The sequence below is a fragment of the Cervus elaphus genome, chromosome 3 (assembly GCF_910594005.1).
Source record: "Cervus elaphus chromosome 3, mCerEla1.1, whole genome shotgun sequence".
NCBI classification, from domain to species: Eukaryota; Metazoa; Chordata; class Mammalia; order Artiodactyla; family Cervidae; genus Cervus; species Cervus elaphus.
The window spans coordinates 12,998,418-13,022,676 of record NC_057817.1 but is presented as its reverse complement, the minus strand read 5'-3'; the positions used below and the strand labels follow the sequence as shown (position 1 = coordinate 13,022,676).

The window sequence follows — 24,259 nt, the reverse complement described above, 5'->3', positions numbered from 1 at the left end:
GTGTTACTCAACTTATTATTTAATTAATTCTTGATTAGTTAAACTTTTTACCCAGGAAAAGCTTCATTTTTAAATTTGATGCCTGTTGCACCTGCATATTATGTGGCTTGATTACTTTGCCAATATCTCCCTCTACTGGAATTATCTGCTCTGCTTTATTACATACTTTATCTTTATTTACTCTTATTTTTTCTGTCCACCCACAGAAGTTTCTTACAAGACAGATTAGACAGAAGTTTCTTACAAGACTTGAACATGAGGGAGCAAAAACAGCAAAGAGGCAAGGGAGAAGTTAATTCTATTAAATATAAGATCACGGTATCTCTGAGTATTTTTTTTTTTTTACAGCAGAGATCAATGTACAAGGAAAGATAGAAAGGTTATACATACACATGTTGGATTATGAAAATCTCAAAGTAAAGAAATAATAATGTTTCAAAGCTAGAAATAAAATAGAAACAATCAATGAATATATAATATTAACATTTAATATAAATACAATTTCAAAACTAAATGTCTGATATTTTACTTGAATATTACCTAGCACTTTAAGGAGGACAGAGTTAGGATTCACAATTATCTCATCACTATTACTGCTAACATTTATTGTACATATACTACCTGCTAGGCGCTCTGCCAAACAATTGATATTCAATGGAAAAGACTTATAAGCTAGTTATATTATGCTCCTATCCACAATTACAGAGGAAGAAATCAACACTCAGAGAGGCTGCAATTTAGCCAGGTTCCCACAAACACTAAGGAGCAAGGCATATGGACCAAGGCTGTGTCCCCACATTCAATCAACATGCGACAGCGGTGAGTTCAGTGGACAAGAAACAAAATCAGGAAAGACAGCATTTTAAAAAGTTCCAGGCAGATCTGTCAGAATATGTTAACAAGAATTCTCTCTGGCAGAGATCAATAATGGTAATATCTTAACATAGGTTCAAACTCAATTTATCTTAATCATTTCACTGTCTTCACTCCCCCCAACAGCTTCCTCTTTACCACAAGCGATCTCAAGATTTTAAGAAATGAAAGAGTAATTTCTCCATATAAAACAGCTGATAAGTCCCTGAAGAGTAAAAGTTTTTATGAAGCTGTTGTGGGTTTCTGCTTGTGGAAACTAACACCCCCACTGTTTCACGCCTAGGCGGAAGGCTGTAACACCTTGCACACAGCAGGTACTCAGTAAGTGGGGAATGAATGGCTGGATGGATGCAAGCGATTCCTCAATGCATTTACTACTGCGGTATCAGCAGGCACACTGGGAGGACCAATTCTAAGGTTCTGTGGTGGCAGTCATCACTGAGGCCACCGTGAAGACTTCAAGAGTGCTGCCGAGCCTGTCGGAAGGGCAGAAGTCCTCATCTCAGCCTTCACAATCGCGATTTAGAACATTTAGAAAGTGAGGGAAGATAAAATACAGCTATGTGCTAAATTCTGACGTTTACCTGTGTTATAGGGGTTAGGGTAAAGGTCACGATTGTTACAATCACTCAACCTGAAAATTTCCTCTGGTCCAGAGGTTCACGAAGAAATCAACAGTGCCCTCTTCATAACAATAGAAATGTTATGGACTCACTTCTACATAATGTCCTACAGATGTCTCCGATTCAAAAGGCCCCAAACTGAAATGAACGTTCTTATGCTCACTAAAACTTTCCCTCCTCCTATATCCTCTCCTGTTTAACACTGGCATCAGTCACCCACTGCTGAAATTAAAAATCTTTACATCATCTTCAATGCTCCTTGTTCCCTCAATCCACATATCCAGTCACCCATTAATCCTAATGGAATAATGTCTTGCATTTGCAACTGCTCCCCCTTAACTTGCCCATCACTGCCATGGTTCAGACTCTATTAACATCATGACTGTTACCGAAATAGTAATTTTTTTCCTTAGCAATAAAACTTCCAAAGCACAGTGCTCAATAAGTGTTGGTTGAGATGAATTTTACATGTTTCCTAAAATGTAAATTTAAAGTTGATGCAAGTTTAATTACACATTTGAAAGCATTTCCACAAGAGTTGACTTTAGGCTTCAATCTTTTATACTTGTTTACTAGACTTCAATCAAAAGTTAGAGCTGTCTTGCTGAAGTATGAAAATTAAAGATGGGGTACATTAAATTTTACGAATGCTTCATTATGCCCATAACCCTATAATCTATGTAAGGCAGAAACAGAATATATACTGTGGCCTTCTAAAATAAATCAATATATGTTACTCAATTATGTGCTAGGAAACTTTTTACAAAAACTCCAGCATAATTTATGGTTGCATATGAAATGAAAAAAATGTTATCTCAAGACTAAACCATGCTCTTAGAAAGAACGATATAATTAATAAGAAATTGATATACATATCCTTATTGTGCCAACATTACATCACAACGAATGTATAAAGTACATGGAACAATTTCAAAATCATTTTCACATTTATTTATACAACTAGGAAAATCAGTTTTTACTCTATTATTTCTTAGAGTAAATACACAGTATTTAATAGACCCTTTTCATAGTTTAATTTGAAGGAAAATAAAAATAGCATACGAAACAACAGCAGTTTAGAAAACTGATTTGGTATATAAAAAATAAACCCGCTAAAAAATAAACAATTCTGGGATACCTACTACGTGCAAAGTAATAACTGAACCGGATAAAGCCAATTTGTTAACGACTGGTGATTCATCCATGGCATGTAGCGTCTTATTTACAAAGCATGTGGAGAACAAATGTGCAGTGTGGATTCCAGAGAGCTCAGTAATTCCCAGTTACAATTCTTTCAGGATGTCACATGGGATGTGCTTATCCAGGCCTTCCCCTTGTTTTTTCCTCTGATACCATCTTCCCTCAGATATTTTCATGGTTCTCTCTCTTACTTCCTTCAGGTCTTTGTTCAAACGTCACCATTTCCGTGAAAACTTTCCTGACAACACTATTTAAAGCTGCAACTTCTCTCAGCTCTCATTCCTCGTGATCTTCACCAGTGTTTTATAGCACTCATCATCATTTGACATAGCAATATGCCAGAGGACACAGATTTTTGTTCACTGCTGTGTCCTGAGGAAACCTAGAATGATTTCCTCCCATAGCAGGTACTCAATGACTAGAATGGGTACATGATTAAGCAAGAACTAGGTCTGAATTCTGGTTCTCAGGCTGTCTCTCCCTCTATGGCCATGAGTAATCCATTTATCTGTTATAAGACTTGATACCTCCATCTATAAAATGGGGGCAAATATCTATTTTATGGAACACACACATACATAAGCACATGTGTGTGTATGTGTACGGGCGCGCACTCAGTGACTCAGTCCCTTTGTGACCCCATGAACTGTAGCCTGCCAGGCTCTCCTGTCCATGGGATTGTCCCAGCAAGAAAATGGAGGCTGCCATTTCCTCCTCCAGGTTATCTTCCCAACCCAGGGATCAAACCCATGTCTCCTGCATTAGCAGGCAGATTCTTTACCACTGAGCCATCTGGGAATCATAAGCATGTGTACAAATATGAAAATATTCACAAATACACATACACTTGGAGAAGAAAATGGCAACCCACTCCAGTATTCTCGCCTAGAGAATCCCATGGACAGAGGAGCCTGGCAGGTTACAGTCCATGGGCTTGCAAGAGTCAGACACAACTTAGGGACTAAACCACCAAACCAGACATATACTTACATGTATCTGTGTATTTGTGTACATATACACTCAGCCAAAAACAGAGCCTAGAACACAGTGGGCAACTCCCAAACCACTACATCCAAACCAAGTAACTGAGCGTCCTAACGTGACACTTGGGACTTTGTTAGAAAAATATGGGGTTAAAAAAAAAGAAAAATATGGGATAGAAAATACTCAAAACATTAGGCCCAGAGTACCATATAGGCTACCAGAGAAGAACTTGAAACAATGACCAATACAGTTTCTAAACACAAGGCCTGCTGGGAAAAAGGAACTTTGGATTCTAGAAGCTGCATGCAAGTCCTCAATCATTAGAAGGAAAGCATAGCTAGAGACAGGTAAGCTGCAATTTGAACACAAGTCTAAGAGCTGGCACTGGGTTTTGTAGTGTAAGTAGGATGAAAGCAAGAACTTCTCAGTACTTGGCAGCCCATGGTCAGCAGTCGGCACCATGTCCTAGAATCAGCTTGAAAGCTCAAGAGAGAATATTATTACCAATGACACTTTTTACTGAATTTGATATGAAATTTGGTAGTTGGGTTATAATCCTGACCATGCCTCAGAGACCTAATATAGAGCTCAAGTCTGCTTTACTATAATGCTTTAATTTCCTTTATCAGAAGTCTCTCTTTCCAGAAAATAACCAAAATCAAGAGACAGATTATGAGAAATTCTACTTCAAACTCCATTTATAATTAGAAGCACTGAGGGATAAATTAAATGTTTGTAAATATTTTCTGAAAAATAAATTCAATTTAAAATATCAAATATGATTTTGTTAGTAAAATACAAAATAAATTCTAGATTCTAAAACTTTAAAAACTGCTTGATAGTTGTAAAGAACGCTTTGAAAGTGAACCCTTACTACACTGAGTGCTAAAATCAACCTCTTGGATCTTCTCTTGTTTCTACCACAGCCATCTCATTTCCTATTTCAGCTGCCGTTTTCTGAGCACCACTGTAAGCTCCAATGCCCCACAATACCTTGAGGATGGCAATATCTTAGTAACTAGCACGGCTATTGATCTCTTACGGAGAAGACCAGTATTTCCTTTCTATACACACATTGACTTGGGCCTAGACTTCCAGGCTTTCAAGAATAAAAAAAAAGACTTTCCAGCTTGTTTTTTATTGAGGCAGGAAAAATAAAGGACTTTTTGTTCCGCGTAAACAGTAATTGTAAGTATAATTAAATTGCTACTAAGAAATTTTGAGAGGGTAAAAAGTCACACCTCTCCCTTAAAATTGTACTTTCCTCTATTGTGTATTTCATTAACTTGAGTTTAATTTTATCTGCTATTCTTATTCTAAATTCCATTACCTCCATTTCAACATTAGCACAAAATAAATGGATGTCTATTCTACTATTTCTTAACTGAATACATTTATAATCACTTGCCCAGCAAAAAGAACGTGCAAAAGGAATTTGCATTGAATATATAATTTATCTAGTTCCTACCATAACTCCAGCAGATCATGCTCTTTACTTAATTCTTATAAATGATGTGTATAATTCATTAAAAAAACAGATCAATTTTATTCTTTAGGGGCCATTATTCAAGGCGGCTGCTGAATAGAGAATAAGCAAAAAATGCCCACCTAACTTTACATTTACATTCACCATTCTGATTTTAATCATCAAATAAAAGGAAGAATTCAGTTTCAGTGATTGTCATTGGCGTTGCCTGAAGATACTGGTCAGATATTCTGCAGTTACATCTGAAATACAGTTTCCCTCACATGGGAAGTTTCAGAACTTCACAAAGGTTAGTTAAAGAAAATTCTGAAAATATACATCATAATAAGGAACAAAAAGTGACAAGGAAAAAAAGAATGAGTATAAGCACTGGTCTACATCAAGATGAAGTAAAAAAATTTTATAATACTAAAAATGCTTTCAACCAATGGTTCCTATCCTGAGGTCTAAGAGCTACAGAAGCTTATGAATCACCTAAAGCCGTCTGTAAAGTTTTATGCCTATTTGTGAGCATATATGCCTTTTTCCTAAGGAAGAGGTACTACAGCATTCATGTGAATTAGCCTTTTAATGGGATTTGTGACCTAAGAGATTAAGAATCACTATCTTTTACTGTTTCCTCACCTTTTACTTTGCCCAGTGTTAATACTATAACAGACAATTCAATTTAGTACTTTTACTCTGGCTTCTCGAGATCATTTTAAATATTTAAAACAACCTAAAATTATTCTTTTAGTCACTGATAGAGCTATTAATTCTTAATATAAATTTCACAGTTTTAAAATTAATCAAACTCTGAAAAGATAATCCCTTTCTTTCCAGTATTTCTAGTATTAAGCAGATCTTCTCTTATTCTTGATGGTCTAAGTTACTAGTCTGAGTTTTTTAGATAACAACCATCTAACAAAAAAACATAAATAATATGAGCTACCAAAACATACAGGTCAGTCTGTTTCATTTGACAAAATATATGTTAATCACACTAAATAGTTTTAATGTGCACAATCTAAATTTCAATTTCTAATGAAGGCAAGGTAGATATCTTTTTGCATAATTCCAGAATAGCCTAAATGACACATACAACCACCTAATCCAGAAGAATGAAGCACATATTTTCTTTTTGACTGAAAATATAAATTAAAAAAAAAATTCACACACTAGGTGAACAAGAAGGAAGAAAGCAAGATTGGAAAAAAAAGCAGAAATAGAAATAAATTACACTGTTAAAGTTTGTGAGGTTAAAAACAACCCTTCTGATCCAAAAAAAAAAAAATTTTTTTAAGATAACAACAAAATTTTACTTCCAAATATCTTTTTTTCATACATTGGAGTACAAAGGTGATTTACATTATTAAATCTGTCTTTGGTAGAAAACATTATAAAGTATTAAGGAGTGTGAAAAGTTTATAAATGGAGCTTTGTAGACAAAAGGATAGAGTCACTGCATTTAGATAACACCTTCATCATCAACAGAGTAGTCACTTAAGAATAATAATTTTTGAGAAATACCTGTTGACAAAGATAGAGCCATGGGTGGTGAAATTCTGAATAAACTGTAAAAATATTGCCATTTTTAAATTAAAAAACAGCTGTCATGGAAGATTACTTCAATTGTCATTAAAATAACATAAAAATTCCTAAGAAACACATGGAAAAGAAAAAAACAACAGATGAGAAACAGCTTGACATGTGAGGGGCGTAGAGGGGAAGGGAAGAATAGAATTTTATTGTGGAGAATTATAAAATTAACCTGTGAAACAACACAAAAACGCAAATACTTACAGCTGGACACTTAACATTTCAAATAGAAACAATGTTGAAAAATTTATTTAGAATATGAAATCAACTACTTTTGGATAAAAGCAATCTCACATAGCTGGAAATTAAGTAATTTTTAAAAAAAACCTTAAAGATTGCAAAGCATTTTCTTGGGCAGTGCTCAGACTGCAGATTTTCATGTATCACTTAACCTAGAAAGAATATAATTTAATTCTCTGACCACATCAAATAGGAAGAAACTAGAATAAAATTCTGCAACAGAAAGGAATATTTCATTCCTCTTCCCATTCTGGTTTGTACTACAAGTACTATGTCTTTTACCTTCCTGATTGGAATGTGAATTTTTGAAGACAGATTATACCTTCTACATCTTCGTATTCACCCATAACACCTAGCACAGTGTTAAGTCTAAGAAGATGCTTAGACTAACACTTAGAAGTAGAGGGAAGCCTGGCATGCTGCAGCCCATGGAGTTGCAAAGAGTCAGATGTGACTGAGTGACTGAACAACAATCAAGAAGGTGCTAAGTAATTTTTGCAAAAATAAATTAGGTTACAAAAATAGTCAGGCACCCAGAGGTCATGAAGTTTAGAGACAGACCTTAAGAACTATTCTTAAGTCTATCAATGACCACACCAAGTTCTGAAGAATACTGATCTTGCAGAAGTCATAGAAGAGATGCTCAAGGACTGCCCATCCCTTCCTCTCAAATATCAATAGAATTAAATTTGCTTTAGTCACTTCTGGTCTTTGTAGCCCAGAGCAGTGATAATTTACACTACTCAAATAAAACATGGGAGCTAATTCTAAAAATCTAAGGTGGTATGTGAATGGTTGGGGTCAATGAATGTGAATCCTTAAATATCTCTATTTGGGTGACCTCAAACACAATATATCTAGAATTGAATGCATTATTTCCCCAACCAGCTCCCTCAGCTGATTTTACTAATTTTGCTAATAGTAACATTCATTATTATTCTTCAAGATATTCCCACAATCAATCTCTTGAAATTATCTTTGATTTCCCCATTTCTTTGAACCATATATAAATAAGAGTCACCCAGAACTACCGATTTTCTCTGTATAACATATTTTAAAACTACCAGTTCCTTTGTATTCTCATTGCCATCATCTTAAACCAGGCACATCCTTCATCTCTAGACTACCACTAAGGGATCCTAACCAGTGTCCCCATGGATGGATGATTCCAAACATCTCCATGATAGATGTTCCATGTTTGGAATACTGGCTGCAATAGTTTATTCTGACTTTAGCTATGTAAAAATTTGTGAATACTTGGTTTTATGTTCCTACTGTCCATGTTTTACAGTCTTCCACCTTCCCTGTTTGCTTGCACTGTTCTATCTACCTGGAATGCCCATACACTCTTTATCTAACCGTATTAAATTCAACAAACATTTAATGAGAGCCTACTGCGTGGCCCTTACGATACCGGAACGCACAGTATAGGAGGATTGAAGGAAACATGTCATTACAACACAACACGCTAAGTGCTCTAATAAAGGGAGGAATAAAACAATACACAAATGACTAGTTCTGTTATAGATTTAGCATAAGTTAAATAGATAATGTACCAGGAGAGAGTTCCAGGCAAAGAGAATTACATGAAAAAAATTAGGGAGGGGTACAATGCATGGCACATTCAGGCAACAAGACAGCAGAAGCATTAGATAAATGGGGGAGAGGGAATGACTGAGAGAAGTGTTGGTAATAGTGTCCCCTTATACTCTGTCCCTTCCTCTTTGGTTGAAGACGTATCTTAGAAATCCAGAATTGACATCGTATTATTTCAGTCATCTTCATAATCAAAGGTGACCTGGGAAGTTCATGTGGGAACTCATACTCATGTGGGAAGTTCAATCATTTATTGGCATGACCCAGTGATGACTAGGTTATAGGCTTTTTCATCTCAAGATTCAGCTTGGGGACTTCAGTGGTTAAGACTTTACCTTCCAACGCAAGGGTTGCGAGTTCGATCCCTGTGAAGAGCTAAGATCTCACATGCCTCATGGCCAAAAAATCAAAACATAAGACAAAAGCAATACTGTAACAAATTCAATAAAGATTTTAAAAAAAAAAATTCAGTTTGACTCAGGCTTTCATTGTGATCATGGCTTTAACAAGAGGAACTAATAAAATCTGGAGGTAAAAAATTTGTCATTACATTTTGTGCACTAGAAGCAACACTAGATGTCTTTTACCCAGATGATCCATAGTTATTTTTGGTTCTTGGTCTCCTTTGAGAATGTGAAGCAAACTCCTGAATGCATTTTCAGGGGTACACGGAAAATGCCTGAAGTCCACAAACCAAGAGCCATAATCTTTAGAACTTTGGGGAGCCACATCTTCTATTTTTCTTTTAAGAGAAGCTGCAATTCTAGACTTGTGTGAGTTAGCTAAAAAAAAAAATACATATATGTATATATAGGTCATTCAAGAGATGTTTATAGCCATATGAGACAGGCTGGCTCTTCTTCTGCCTCAGTTATTGATGCACACCCTAGGTATCTCCTTAGATAAGGAAGTTGATGCTTCCTCATTGCACAACTAAATGCCCTGTGCAAGTTCAGTTCAGTCCAGTCGCTCAGTCGTGTCCAGCTCTTTGTGACCCCATGAACCACAGCATACCAGGCCTCCCTGTCCATCACCAACTCCCGGAGTTTACCCAAACTCATGTCCACTGAGTCGGTGATGCCATCCAGCCATCTCATCCTCTGTCATCCCCCTCTCCTCCTGCCTTCAATCTTTCCCAGCATCAGGGTCTTTTCAAATGAGTCAGCTCTTCGCATCAGGTGGCCAAAGTACTGGAGTTTCAACTTCAACATCAGTCCTTCCAATGAACACCTTAGGTAGGAAGCATCACTACGAGCAAAGATAGTGGAAGTGATGGAATTCCAGTTGAGCTATTTCAAATCCTAAAAGATGATGCTGTGAAAGTGCTGCACTCAATATGCCAGCAAATTTGGAAAACTCAGCAGTGGCCATAGGACTGGAAAAGGTCAGTTTTCATTCAATCCCAAAGAAAGGCAATGCCAAAGAATGCTGAAACTACCACACACTTGCATTCATCCCACACACTAGTAAAGTAATGCTCAAAATTCTCCAAGCCAGGCTTCAGCAATACATGAACCATGAACTTCCAGATGTTCAAGCTGGTTTTAGAAAAGCCAGAGGAACCAGAGATCAAATTGCCCTGTGCAAGACACACAGCTAATCAGAGTCAGCTATGAACTAGAACCCAGTCTTCTGAATCTCAGCCTATTCACCTCTATGTGAGGAAAGCAAAATATGGAAATAATGGCTAATGTTTATTAAATGCTCACTCAGTTATGTGCGAGGTTTTCACAGGTATCTCATTAACTTCTACACAACCCTTTCAGACAGTAATTATGATTTCCATTTTTCAAATGAAGAAACTGAGGCTCAAAAGCTTTACTAATTCACACAAGATTCTACTCCGTCCATGGAATTTTTCAGGCAAGGATACTGGAGTGGGTTGCCATTTCCTTCTCCAGGGGCTCTTCCCAACCCAGGGATGGAACCCCAGTCCCCCACACTGCTGGCAGACTCTTTACCGTCTGTGCTACCAGGGAAGCCCACACAAGATTACACAGCTCTAGAGTAACAGAGAAAGGATTCAAAGCTGTATGTGACAATCACAAAACCCATATTCTGTACATGCTTCTCCTATTTGCTTACACTATCAGCTGAGGTTCCAGCTGGAAAAAAGATAGTAGATAACATCGAAGGTGAAGAGCTTTGTTTTGCAGGAAATGAAGACCCACTAGATGACTTTTGAGTAAAAGAATAACAAGATGAGAACTATGATTCTGGAAGATCACTGGAAAGCAGTTTGAATGGAGAAGCAATTGAAATAGTCTGAAAGCAAGAACAATTTGGAAGTTATTGCTAAAATTTTGTCACAAGATTGAAAAAGGAGGAAGCTGAACTATTTGCTGTGGGAAGCAGCAGATGCATGAGAAACGGAGGAAGAAGAGCTGGCAGATTATGAGCCTACGTAACAAGAAGATTGCTAATGTCATTTATAGAGAACCTTTTTAATCACTGAAGTGAAGAGGTGAAAAAACAAAAAATACATGTAGACCCCATTAGATAGGAAGCCTTCTAGGCAAGTTTTTTTTTTTTTAATTCAACTTAAGAATTTAAATCATGATAAAACCATGAAGACAGGTTACCACAATAGCACATTTCCAGTGAAAGGTTAATGATTTGATAATTCAAACAAATAATATAAGTATCTAGATAAATGGAAGACACTTAAATTTATTCAGATTGGCTAAATATAATTTGAGTAGGCTGACGGAGAAAACTGCCATAGATAAGAGGACTCTCCATAAACTTTGTTTTACTCAGTTTATTTATACCTGAATTATGATGGAAATCAGAACCTGGGTGACCGGGGGGGAGGAGGGTAACCGTTAAAAACTAGAAAATAAATTCAAGTTCTTTTTCTTTTTTTTAAATTCAAGTTCTAAATGGCCCCATCTAAAAGGAACAATCAGAAGTACTTTCTATACATCGACTAAGTTAAAAATGATGACCAATATCCAAACACATTCCCACAGATGTGTTTGCATTTTTGTTCACTCTTAACACACAAAGATAGTAGCAACCCAAGAAACTGGGCTGACACTTGCCACTATCATTTTGTCCTGTGAAATTATGTCCACACTTGAAGTCTCCTAAAAAGATCCAAGAAACATGAAAAGGGAGAACAGAGTTCAGTAAAATACATATGGAGAGTGAAAAGATAAACACAACAGAGTAAAACAGATGACACTAATTATTTCTCTGCTGTTCTCACTTTCTATTTCCAATATGCTTTTGTTTCATGTGTTTCAAATTAAATGTGAGTGTAATTTTAATGCACCATAATCACCACCATCACCACCAACAACAAAAAATACTTAGAATGGCCAAGAAGCAATTTAATCTATTGAGATGCAATAAAAATAATTTAAGGGAAACTTCAATGACATAATCTATCGTAGGCAAAAACTTCCTGTGTCGTTCAGTTCAAATGATAGTAAATTAATTATGCAGATGCTCACCAAAAGGAACCAATTCTAAACATTTATTCAGCACCCATGCCTGGTAAGGATCATGTGAGTGATGACAAGAAGAAACAGGAGATGCTGCATATGGCCTCAAGCAGCCGAAAGAAGAGTCAAGAGAGGCCCTGGAGGCTCAGGCAGAGTCTCGGAGCAGCCCTGGGCTTTGGCAAAGTCACGGAGGCTGGCTTTACAGGCACAGGAACTGTATTTCCTTAAAGCTGAATGGGTTTTCCACAAGTGATTCTAAGCAAACTTACAAGAAACTGACTTTATAATTTATTAATTTACAGTAAGAAATACATTTACAACAATAGCCCATATCATTCATTTGAGAGGACACTCTTTCCTAATTTTAGAATTGCAACTAGGGCAGATAAAGCCAGATATTCTTAAAAAATTCTTAATCAAGCTGGGTAGCTGGTTGAGCTGCCTGTGTAGTCTTGATCTATTTCTGTTTCATAAACTATTTTGGCTATCCTAAATCAGAATACCTCTTCTGTTTCGCTTTTGAAAGATTTCTCTATACTTAGGAAGACCAATTAATTCCTGAAGACCAAAAGATAATTCATTTGAGAATGTTACAGATTTACATATATAATCATTACTTCCAAAAAAGTTTGGTTCCCTTGAAGTGTGTAAAACAAAATCTTAATCCCCAAGATGAAATGTAGAACACTTGTTTATTAGTAAAGTACTTACAAGGTATCACTACTGATTTTTTTTTTCCTGCAGATGGTTAATCTCACCTATATATGTAATAAACTTTAAAAAAATTTAGCCTGAAATGATTCCTGCCTTGATTTTATCCCCAGATTCCCAGGGTATCTTTCTGTAATCTTCAGTGTATTGAATCAAGTACTGTATTTTCACAGAGGGAAAGAATAGTTACTGTTTTCTATCTTCTCAAGTTAAGTTATAAAGCCTATTAGTTGGGATAAGCCATATAAAAACAATGGTGATAAATATAATATCAGAAATAACAGCTATCTAGTTCAGTACCATATTTCCAGAACTGCCTTCGATAACATTCTTTATAGATCTATGCTTCACTTCATTCTTTAAGAATAATTTATTCATCTATATGCCAGAAACTGTTCAATGTGCTAAGAACACAAAAACAAAGAAGGCAAATGCTGTACTTTTGTTTTTTAATCTGACACAAAGAAGTCAGTGGACAATGAAAACCACATGACATGTTAATATATGAAATATACAGGTTGCTATAGGAGCATATACATTTCCAGAGGTTCTTGACAATCTATTTTTTTTTCTAAGGAAAGAAAGACCTATTAAATCATCACCATCACAATCATCATTACCACAACCCTCATCATTTATTAGCCACAATTTGTTGAATTCATGCTATATTTCCAGTTCTGTATCAGGAGCCAGATCTCATCATCTTTCATCTTTACTACACCTTTGTAAGACAGGTAATTTTCCTTTGAAAAAGAAAAAAAATGACCATAGCAATCAGCTGTGACAGAGAGCAACTCATAGCTGGGCTGGCAGCGGCACAGACCACACGCTTCCCTCTTAAACGTGAAAACATGTACAGTACCCCAAGAGCAGACCAAGTCTGCGACCAGGCCAAGTCCACGATCCTGAGCACAGACAGGAACAAAAACATCTGCAAACACAGCAGCTCCCACGGAAGCAGCCCCAGGGAGAGGCTCGCGTGCCGAGCAGCAGAGGCCTTGTCCCGACAGGCAGCACCAGCCAGTCACCTCTGTGAGTGAGACACTGTGGAGGCAAGCTCTCCAATTCCCATCAAGCCTTCAGCAGCTGCAACATCTTGACTGTGAAACCATGAGACCCTAAGCTCCATCCGCCAGTCCATCTGCTCCTGAATTGCTGACCCACAGAAACGGTGTGTGAGCGTGTTATCAGCAACAGAAAACATGTAACACTGTGTAATATTAATATAACTATGGATCAATGAGTGTGTACTCTTCCAACTAAAAGAATTATGAGAGGTCATACAATTATTGTGTTTCCCTTAATTATTAGGCTACTTTGTTCTGCTTCTTTGAACATATTGATAATAGCCACCTAAATCCAACATCTGAGCCCAATCAGGGTCGGCTCCCATTAACTTATTTGCCCCACCTGGGGTCACACTTTTTCTTCGCTGAACACAGCTACTTACGGTGAGCACCAGGGCTCACGTGCAATCAGTGTTTTGAGCAGGACTCACACTTTTTCTCTGCACAGAGCAGTTTTTGGTTGAAAAGCATCATTGTGGGTAACTTACTGCAGGGGATCTGTTTTATTTCCCTAAGGATTCAGATGCTGTACTGAGAGAAGTGAACTTGCTTGGCCCCACGCTGAAATCTGTCTGCCCTTCCCCATGCAGCAGCCCGCGTCTCTGCGCAGCTGCTGATTCACAGCACCCTCTCCCCAGCATATCCCGGGCCTGCCCAGTTCAGCAGCAGATAAAGACTTGGGTACACGTGACAGTCAGATTGGGGGTGGTCGGGGTGGGGGGGGGGGGCGGAGTTTCAATCTCTCTGTGGTTAAGTTTGCTCCCAAGGCAACCCAGCCCAAGTTTCCAGCCATCCCACCAGCCCCGAATTCTGCCCTTTGATACAGGAATTCAAACAGGCTTTCGATTTTTGCTACCCAAGCTGTGTACACTTTGGGGAACACACTCTGTCAAAGTTGCAGCAAGCCTGCACATCTCCCCGGTAGCTCTGTCTTTCCAGGGGTCACCATCCCCCCAGCTTTGGCAGCGTTTTTGTGGGACTCTCTGGGTCAACGGTGTGTGGGTGGGTGGGTGCAGTCTGGTGATTCAGGTTTCCATTCATATCTTAGATCTCAGTCCTTCTGTGGCCCTCCTTCCAGAAGGCGCTTCTTCAATTCCCATCTGCTCTGATCTGAACTCTGTCATGACCATCTTGGGCTGGGAAGGATGTCATTTTCCATTTACAACCCGCAAGAAAGTCATGAATTCAACAGTTCTTCCCAATCAGTAGCAATCTCTCAAGACAAACTCTTCTCATACTTCTGTCCCTGTTTGGTCATCTTCTAGAGACTTCCAAAGATTGTCTTTAATAATCTAGTCAGTGTTTGTCATGGCTATCTGCTGGAGAAACTGCCTGATCTCTTCAACTGGCCATTATCTGAAGTCCATCCTGGACTATTTTAATAGCCTTCCGGCTTGTCTTCCTGCTTCCACCCGCACCTCCTCCACACCGAAACTAGCTCCTAGAAAAGTACTGGCGCACAGCAGGCACTAAGTAAATGTTCCCTGAATGAATGAATGAACAAACTTCCCTGAGATAACAGAGCGGGTAGAACTGGAATCTGTACCCTGTCTGACTAAACAGTCTAAAAATTTAACAGCTAAATTACACCCTACAGGGTGGCTAACAATTCTTTAGTAAGATATAAATCTGGTCAAAGAGCCATAAATGTACTTCTTTGTCACAAATAATAAATCTCATAAAACAATGGAGAGAATGTCCATCTTTTCACAATCTTTACACAAAAATTAATATTATTTTACAAACATACATTATAAAAATCATTTTTAATACTAGAGGCAGCTGACCATTTGTAGAATTGACTATCTTACATAAAAAAAATATAACAGGGTAAGATACATTTCAAAAGTGAATATCCTGATCTAGAGTCTATTATTGTTGAATAGACTTAAAACTCAACATTCAAAAATTAAAGCTCACGGCATCCAGTCCCATCAAATAGATGGGCGAAAATGGAAACAGTGACAGACTTTAATTTTTTGGGCTCCAAAATCACAGCGGATGGTGACGGCAGCCATGAAATTAAAAGACGCTTGCTCCTTGGAAGGAAAGCTATGACAAACCTAGACATTATATTAAAAAGCAGAGACATCACTTTGCCCACAAAGGTCCCTTAACAGTCAAGGCTATGGTCTTCCCAGTGAACATACACAGTTGTGAGAGCTGGACCCCAAAGAAGGCAGAGCGCCAAACAATTGATGCCTTCCAACTGTGGTGCTAGATAAGGCTCTTCAGAGTCCCTTGGAGCGCAAGGAGATCAAACCAGTCAATCTTCAAGGAAATCAACCCTGAATACTCACTGGAAGGACTGATGCTGAAGCGGAAGCTCCAAGACTTTGGCCATCTTAAGCAAAGAGCTGACTCATTGGAAAAGACCCTGATGCTGGGAAAGACTGAAGGCAGTAGGCCAGGGGAGAGAGTGAGACGGTTTGATGGCATCACCAATGCAAGGATCATGAACTTGGGCAAACTTGAGGAGACGGTGAGGGACAGGGAGGTGTGCAGCAGTCCATTAGGGTCTCAAAGAGTCGGACACCACTGGGCGACTTCACATTTTCTTCTTGGTCATAATCACCATTTGAAATGATCTTAATCAAGAATCCAAAAGACTCACGGTTCAGTTTCAGTTCAGTCGCTCAGTCGTGTCCTACTCTTTGCGACCCCATGAACCGCAGCACGCCAGGCCTTCCTGTCCATCACCAACTCCCGGAGTCCACCCAAACTCATGTCCATTGAGTTGGTGACGCCATTCAACCACCTCATCTTCTTTTGTCCCTTTCTCCTCCTGCCCCCAAGACCAGCATCAGGGTCTTTTCCAATGAGTCAGCTCTTCATATCAGGTGGCCCAAATATTGGAGTTCCAGCTTCAACATCAGTCCTTCCAATGAACACCCACGACTGATCTCCTTTAGGATGGACTGGTTGGATCTCCTCGCAGTCCAAGGGACTCTCAAGAGTCTTCTCCAACACCACAGTTCAAAAGCATCAATTCTTCGGCGCTCAGCTTTCTTTATAGCCCAACTCTCACATCCATACATGACCACTGGAAAAACCAGAGCCTTGACTAGACGGACATTTGTTGGCAAAGTAACGTCTCTGTTCATCACGTTAGGTGATGACATCTCCTGCTGTGTTTTCACACGGAATCTGTAAGCACTGTTCCGCGTTTCCCTCCAATCAAAATAATTACTGTTGAATTACTAAAGCAAGGTTCTAGCACTGTTTCTTGCTCTTTTTAAATTGTGGAAATACAAAAGCACCCGGGGAAGACTGGAGTTCCGACAGGCGAGTTCAGGCGCCACGGTACCACGAGGGAGGAAAGCGGCTGCGCTCCTCCCCACCCAGTGATCCGCTCCGGCCCGCTCCCCGCCCGCACAGGCGTCTGCTCGACTTCCGCGACCCGGCACGCCACCCAGGGCCCGGGGTCTCTCCCCGCCTTCGGGCCCGCCCCGCCCACCCGCCATTCACCTGACATTCTCCCGGCTTCCTCTAGGGGGCACGCCTCTGACGCCGCCGCGGACGTCCTGAGCGCCGACAGCACCGTCTCTGGGGGCAAGTCAACCAGTTTTTCCCACACAGACTCCGTGTAGAAGTCCACCGTATGTGCATTAGAAATGGGCAGGGCTTCCCTCAGGAACCGCAGCAGCTTCTGCAACTTGGCACGTAACGAGGACAGGTCCTGGGTCACCGGGAGCTGGCCAGAAGCAGCCATGACGCCCCACCCTCCCGGACTGTAGGTGGCGCAAACGTGGCCGCGAGGCAAGCGCTCGGTGGGAAGCAGGAAAGGCCGGATAAGTAGAACTCAGATGTGGATTTTTGGGTAGGCGGATGGATTGCTTCTGCCTGATGACGTATTTTGACTGAGTCCGTCGTGTTTTTCCTGCGCCTTGGTTGATGTGCCATGGCGCCCGTGTGGCCGGCACGAAGGGGGCGGACAGGGAGTTTGGGGACGCCTGGAGGAATTTCACAGGTTGAATTCAGAAATAAGAATGTGAAACGGAAAACGTGGCGACCTAATCATCTGCAAGCCTTTTCGGGGAGCGTTCGAGAAGGTATGTATGTAAGAAGGCAGCCTTTTACAAGTTCTCGGCCCTGCGAAATCTTCGGATACGGCATCCTCCCAAGCTGGGAAGGATTTAGGAACCAGACCCGGCCCTACTTGGAGCCAGGATATCTGTTCGCTGAAGCCGTGGGGTTTTCAGAGCTCTGGATGAGAAAGCGAGGAAGTGTTGCTCACTCTAAATCTTTAAACATTTTTCTCGACTTAACGCTCATTTTTTAAATATCAGAACTCTTTCCTTTACATTTTCCCCATGAAACCTGCATGTATTACAGTAAAGACTAGAAGGCAAGCCAGAAATTTACCGTTTCGCACCCTTACTAATTAAAAATATCACAGAACCGTTTATTTTTCTCTTGCTATCTTTATTACTTTTCTTTAGTTTGTATTTTTCGTCTTATTTTGCCATCAGTAAGTACCCTTAAATCCCATATGGAATACATAAATCTTAAATAAGTACAGTTTTCTGATAATTGCTGTTGAGAAAGTCATACAGTACCATCTAACCTGGTTAATGTTGAATTACTTTTAAAAAATCAGTCATAGGGTAGTTTTCTAAGGTAAAATAATAGATGTGAAGTGAAGTGAAAGTCTCTCAGTCATGTCTGACTCTGCGACCCCATGGACTGTAGCCTGCCAGGCTCTTCTGTCCATGGAATTCTCCAGTCCAGAATACTGGAGTGGGTTGTTAACTCAATTGTGTCTGACTTTTTGCGACCTCATGGACTGCAGCACGCCAGGCTTCCCTGTCCTTCATCATCTCCCCGAGCTTGCTCAAACTTGGTGATGCCATCCTGCCATCTTGTTCTCTGTCGTCCCCTTTTTAATATTTCCCAGCATCAGGGTCTTTTCTGTGAGTCAACTCTTCACAGCAGGTGGCCAGAGTATTGGAGCTTGAGCTTCAGTGTCAGTCCTTCCAACGAATATTCAGGGTTCTGTTCCTTTAGGGTTGACTGGTTTGATACCCTTGCAATCCAGAGGATGCTGAAGAGTCTTCTCCAACACCATAGGTGTTCAAAAGCATCACTTCTTCAACCGCAGCCTTCTTTATGGTCCAGCTCTCACATCCGTACATGACTACTGGAAAAACGATAGCTTTCACTAGATGGACCTTTGTCCGCAAAGTAATGTCTCTGCCTTTTAATATGCTGTCTAGGTTTGTCATAGCTTTTCTTCCAAGGAGTAAGCGTCTTTTAATTCCCTTTCAGTTTCATGGCTGCAGTTACTATCTGCAGTGATTTTGGAGCCCAAGAAAATAAAGTCTGTCACTGTTTTCCGTTGTTCCCCATCTATTTGCCATGAAGTGATGGGGCCGGATGCCATGATCTTAATTTTTTGAATGTTGAATCTTCAGCCAGCCTTTTCACTCTCCTCTTTTCCCTTCATCAAGAGGCTGTTTAGTTCCTCTTTGCTTTTTGCCCTAAGGGTGATGTCATCTGCATATCTGAGATTATTGATATTTCTCCTGGCAGTCTCGATTCCAGCTTGTGCTTCCTCCAGCCCAGCATTTCATGTGATGTACTCTGCATATAAGTTAAATAAGCAGGGTGACGATGTACATAATTGACATACTTCTTTCCCAATTTGGAAACAGTCCATTTTTCCGTGTCCATTTCTAACTTGCTTCTTGACCTGCGTACAGGTTTGTCAGGAGGCAGGTAAGGTAGTCTGGTATTCCCATCTTTTGAAGAATTTTCCAGTTGTGATCCACACAGTCAAAGGCTTTAGTGTTGTCAATGAAGCAGAAGTAGATGTTTTTCTGGAATTATCTTGCTTCTTCTCTGATCCAGTTGATGTTGGCAATTTGATCTGTGGTTCCTTTGCCTTTTCTGAGTCCAACTTGAACAATCTGGGAGTTCTCGGTTCAGATACTGTCGAATAGAAGTGAGGGTTCCCCTCCCCCACTTTGGTATTTATTGAAGACCTAGATTAAGTGTTTAGATGAATTAATGCATCTGTTTAATTTATGAGTACAATAAATTGGAGTTGTGCAACACTCTAGTTGTTTTTCCTTCTTTGAGAGTCTCACTTGAGTTCTTCTCAACTTCTGTTAGTCTTTTTGTAAAGGACCAAGATACTATTTATTCCAGTAGCTTGAACTTCTTTTCTTGAAATAACATTTTAAAGCAAAACATAATGAAATCTAGCATCTGAACATGATGGTGTAAAAAGTTTTCTGTTTTAAATTAACAACTGCATTTTTCATGCAATGTTTTCTTAGAAAGTAATTCAAGACTGATGTATTTTTCAACAGGACAAGGCTTTGCATTTCGAAGAAAACTCAAGATTCAGCAAACTTATAAGAAATTACTCCGGAGGGAAAAGAAGTCTCAAACACCAAGTGAATCCCCCTTCACAGATTGGTATCCTGATCATCTGAAACATCTTTATTTAGCTGAAGAGGAAAGACTCAGGAAGCAGCTTAGAAAAGCTAACCAGCCTCTGTTAGAAGAACAAGTTGATCAGCCTTTGCCAGAAGACCAAGGTAGCAATGACCAGGCTTTGTCTGAAGAACACTGTAGCATTGAGCAGCCTCAGCCAGAAGAACAGTGTAGCATAAAAATAAAGTAGGTATTACAATCCTTTGAAATTCTTTTTTGTGGATGTAAGTAGCATTTTATGAAAGAGATTGTAGAACAGTTTCTATAGTAATGGGAATTTGCCATAGGGCATTTCAGAAGTCAAAAGTGACTATGTGAAAATATTTTCATGGAGGCTTTTTTGTTAACTTAAATGATTGAGTTATGTTAGGTAAGCTTAATAAACAATGGAATGAAATTAAGAGATCTGGGTTTTAGATTTAAGCCTCTCAAGTACATTTATTTGGACCATGGTTAACACTTGCTATTTATGTTTTTAAAAATCCAGCTTTTGAGAGGCATTATAGTGTAGTGCATCATAGACGCTGGAGTTGGCTTTAATATGTTGGTGTCCAGTGTCCTCTTCTTTAAAATGGGAATAATAATAGTAAGTATGTGATTTACAGCTACCATGTTGCACACCCTAGGATGGATTATTTATATAAGACGATGATATCCCTGACCTATCTCATGATGTTGTGATGATTAAATGACTTCATTTATATATGGTCCTTAAAAAGGCATTTGGTACATGGGAAGTGGTATATGACTGTTAATTGCTACTAATACTACTACTACTATTGTTAATATGGATTTTTTTCCCCCAGAGAACATAGACTTGATTGCAGTTAAACAAATGAAATGGAATAGAGACAAGTTGGTCAGAAAACTTTGGGATTAAAGTTCATGTACACCCATAACGTCCTTCATAACATCCTTCAATTTAATGCCTTTGCAGTCTGTCATTTCTACCATTCATATGCTGGTTTACTCTTTTAAACATTTTAGGACCTTTCAGAACTTTCTGTATTTTCTCTGGTTGAACTATTTCTCCAAGACTCTATATTTATCACCTTCTATATCTTGAAAAGGGCTTCCCTGGTAGCTCAGACGGTAAAGCTTCTGCCTACAATGTGGGAGACCAGGGTTCGATCCCTGGGTTGGGAAGATCCCCTGGAGAAGGAAATGGCAACCCACTCCAGCATTCTTGCCTGGAGAATCCCATGGACTGAGGATCCTCGTAGGCTACAGTCCATGGGGTCGCAAAGAGTTGGACACGACTGAGCGACTTCACTCACTCACTCATATCTTGAAAGGTATAACAAAAATTGTAATGTTATTTGGACATCTTACTAGCAAGATTTAATGTCTTTCTTTCAATGTCTCTCCCCCTGCCTTAAGTTGAATTAGTGAAATTTAACTAATAAGTACTATATTTGATGTAATTTTGTCATAATTTTGGTTATATTATTTTTAATACTTATGATTTGTTTTCATTTATCTTGCGAAGCTCCATTAATATTCCAAAGAAAAAGAAAACATCGAATCAAAAAGCGCAGGAAGAATATGAGCAGATACAAGCCAAGCGAGCTGCTAAGAAACAAGTAAGATCCATTTTAAAACATTTAGATTCATTTTTCTTTATCCTAAGTGTATATGTAAGCTTATCTTCTAAATATGGGGCCCATAGTATGCCCATCTGTAAATATTTACTGGGTAAATGAATAATCTGAGAGGAGCTGGCGAATTTCAACATTCTGATTCCTCCATTGTTTATATTACCCTTGAGAGGTGATAGTAATAGTCATTTTTTAACAATTGCCTCAAGAGATTATACATAATAAAATTTGAGAACTACTAAAATATATAGATTTTTATAAATTTACGTGAAAGCAAGTAGAAGTCAGAGGGAGGTATAAGAATAAAATAATATTGTAAAGAGTTTTTCTTGCTCATTAAAAACCCTACTAGATTAACTTAGCAGTAAGTTACCATGCTTTGTTATCATTCATAAACCCACAATTATAATAGCTTTTTAAAAATGAGTAGAACAAAGCCATGTGCAGCTTCAGCAAAATTGTTTATCTGTGGTTAATTCATATTTCTTACATTAAAGCTCTATTAATCTGTCACATTAAAAAGGTTAGCACGTCAGTCAAAAAGACCCCCAAGTTGGTGCTGACATATAATTTCTTGTATGTGTTAGTTTTACAGACTGTGTAATTAAGAAATCTGGAGGTTTAACATGTAAATTTTATTTGATTATTTTTAAACTGATGGCAGACTAGAGTGAAGTAGGAATATTTCTCCATGGAAAAACTAAACCTCTGTTTCATAGACTGTTACAGTATACTTTGCTTTTTAAACCAACCTTCTGATACTGCCATCTTTATAAATAGTATATCAGATGAAATAAGAGCCATTATACTGTAAAACATACAACATTAAAAAAAATTCTGTTACATATTAAAATATAGTATATTGATATATATAATTATGTAATGTATGTGAAAAGCACTTTGTTAATTATGTCATCATACAAATGTAAGGCTGTCATATGGAAGCTATATGTGTTACAGGGGAAGTTGAAAAACTGCACATATTGTATTATTTCAAGAACTTTTATATATAAGAATATAGTATTTTAAGTAGTACTTTTCAGATCTATATAACTTTGAGTTATTTTTCTTTAAGTGCAAATGAATTTAAGTCTTGATCTTAGCAAATCAGATGAACATGATAATTCTTAAATAATCAAACTCATAATATCTAGCACAATATTTTACATATATACAGTGTACAGTCAGTAAGTACTTCTTGAATTGAAATACTTCTTGAATTAAACCTGTCAGATGGCAAATTTAAAAGAATGCCAGATATTCTAGAAATGATTTCAGTAAAGTCACTTCTGACTCTTTAATGGATCTAATTAAATGATGCAATTATTAAATGTGCCTTCTCTCTTTGTGCTTTGATTTTATTCATATGCAAAATTAAAATTGTTAAGTAATTTTGCATTATGCTATGCTGTAGCACATATGATCGTGTAAAGGTAGAGAGTACACTCCTGTGATTACTAGTGGCATTTCACATTTTGAAAAATTAGGACAGGCCTTGAAGTGTTTGCGTGGTGATAGCTATCTCAACAGAATTGTGAACAATATCTACTGTTTGTCACTAATGAAAATTACATACATTAATAATTTCAGGAATTTGAGAGGAGAAAACAAGAGAGAGAAGAAGCTCAAGGGCTCTACAAGAAGAAGAAAATGGAAGTGTTCAAAATACTGAGCAAAAAGACTAAAAAGGGCCAACCAAACTTGAATTTACAAATGGAGTATCTTCTAAAAAAAATACAAGAAAAAAATTAAGTCAGTTGTTGCCTGACTAATCAGCCGTTAAATTATATGCTTACTATTGAGTTCTTTTGTATATGGAGTGTCCCTCCTAACATGTAACTAAATTTGTCAACATAAACTAAATGGCTAAGCTATATTAAATATAAGATGTCCAAATATTTTTGTTTTTATAAAAGAAAACTTTCTATATATGCTCTACATTATGTATGATTTGATTTTTATTTATTTGCCACTGTAGGAAGGTTGCCCTTAAGAACTGAAAGAACCTGCTATTTGCACGACAAGTTCAAGCATGTAATAATTTTGTACCGTATGAAATTCAGATGAAATAAAGTTTTGAAAGTAAGGGAGAAAAGCTTTCAACAGATCATTTCAATAAATGTTTAAGTTTAGCAGTGAACTGTTACGGTTTTAAAATTCTATAATTATGGAATCCTGAAGGAGGCAGAGACCCCCCTTGAACTTTGTTTTATCTTCAGTACATTTTATAGGGGTTTGATCCTATACACCATATTTTATATATATATATATGTATATTCTATACACCATATTATATTCTATGCACCGTATTATAGTGTGGTCTTCATAAAGCACAGTTTGATATTTATAATCATTCTCTTAAGTGGAAGTAATGGATTGGCCCAAAAAGTTTCTTTGGGCTTTCCTATAACTT

The 24,259-nt window shown here is 38.2% G+C and overlaps 2 protein-coding genes across 5 annotated transcripts in view; one reads left to right on the top strand and one right to left on the bottom strand.

The window, feature by feature from the left end:
• The window catches only part of METTL25 (methyltransferase like 25), a 294,875-nt gene extending 277,356 nt beyond the window's left edge, over positions 1-17,519 (bottom strand). For all 4 annotated transcript variants that reach the window (XM_043880571.1, XM_043880569.1, XM_043880568.1 and 1 more), the window contains exon 1: positions 17,276-17,519. In XM_043880571.1, coding sequence (XP_043736506.1) covers positions 17,276-17,519 — 244 coding nt within the window. The remainder of the gene's footprint in view (positions 1-17,275) is intronic.
• Positions 17,520-17,708: 189 nt separating this feature from the next.
• On the top strand, positions 17,709-23,936 carry CCDC59 (coiled-coil domain containing 59). Its single transcript, XM_043880572.1, has 4 exons — positions 17,709-17,859; positions 20,122-20,434; positions 21,738-21,831; positions 23,437-23,936. Exons 1-4 carry the CDS (start codon positions 17,709-17,711, stop codon positions 23,596-23,598), a joined length of 720 nt encoding a protein of 239 aa, XP_043736507.1. The 3' UTR covers positions 23,599-23,936.
• The last annotated feature ends 323 nt before the right edge of the window (positions 23,937-24,259 follow it).

Coding starts and splice junctions, on each gene's coding strand:
- CCDC59 (XM_043880572.1), top strand. CDS start 17,709: ATGGCGCCCGTGTGGCCGGCACGAAGGGGGCGGACAGGGAGTTTGGGG. Junction 17,860..20,121: donor TTCGGGGAGCGTTCGAGAAG/GTATGTATGTAA, acceptor ATTTTTCAACAG/GACAAGGCTTTGCATTTCGA. Junction 20,435..21,737: donor CAGTGTAGCATAAAAATAAA/GTAGGTATTACA, acceptor TATCTTGCGAAG/CTCCATTAATATTCCAAAGA.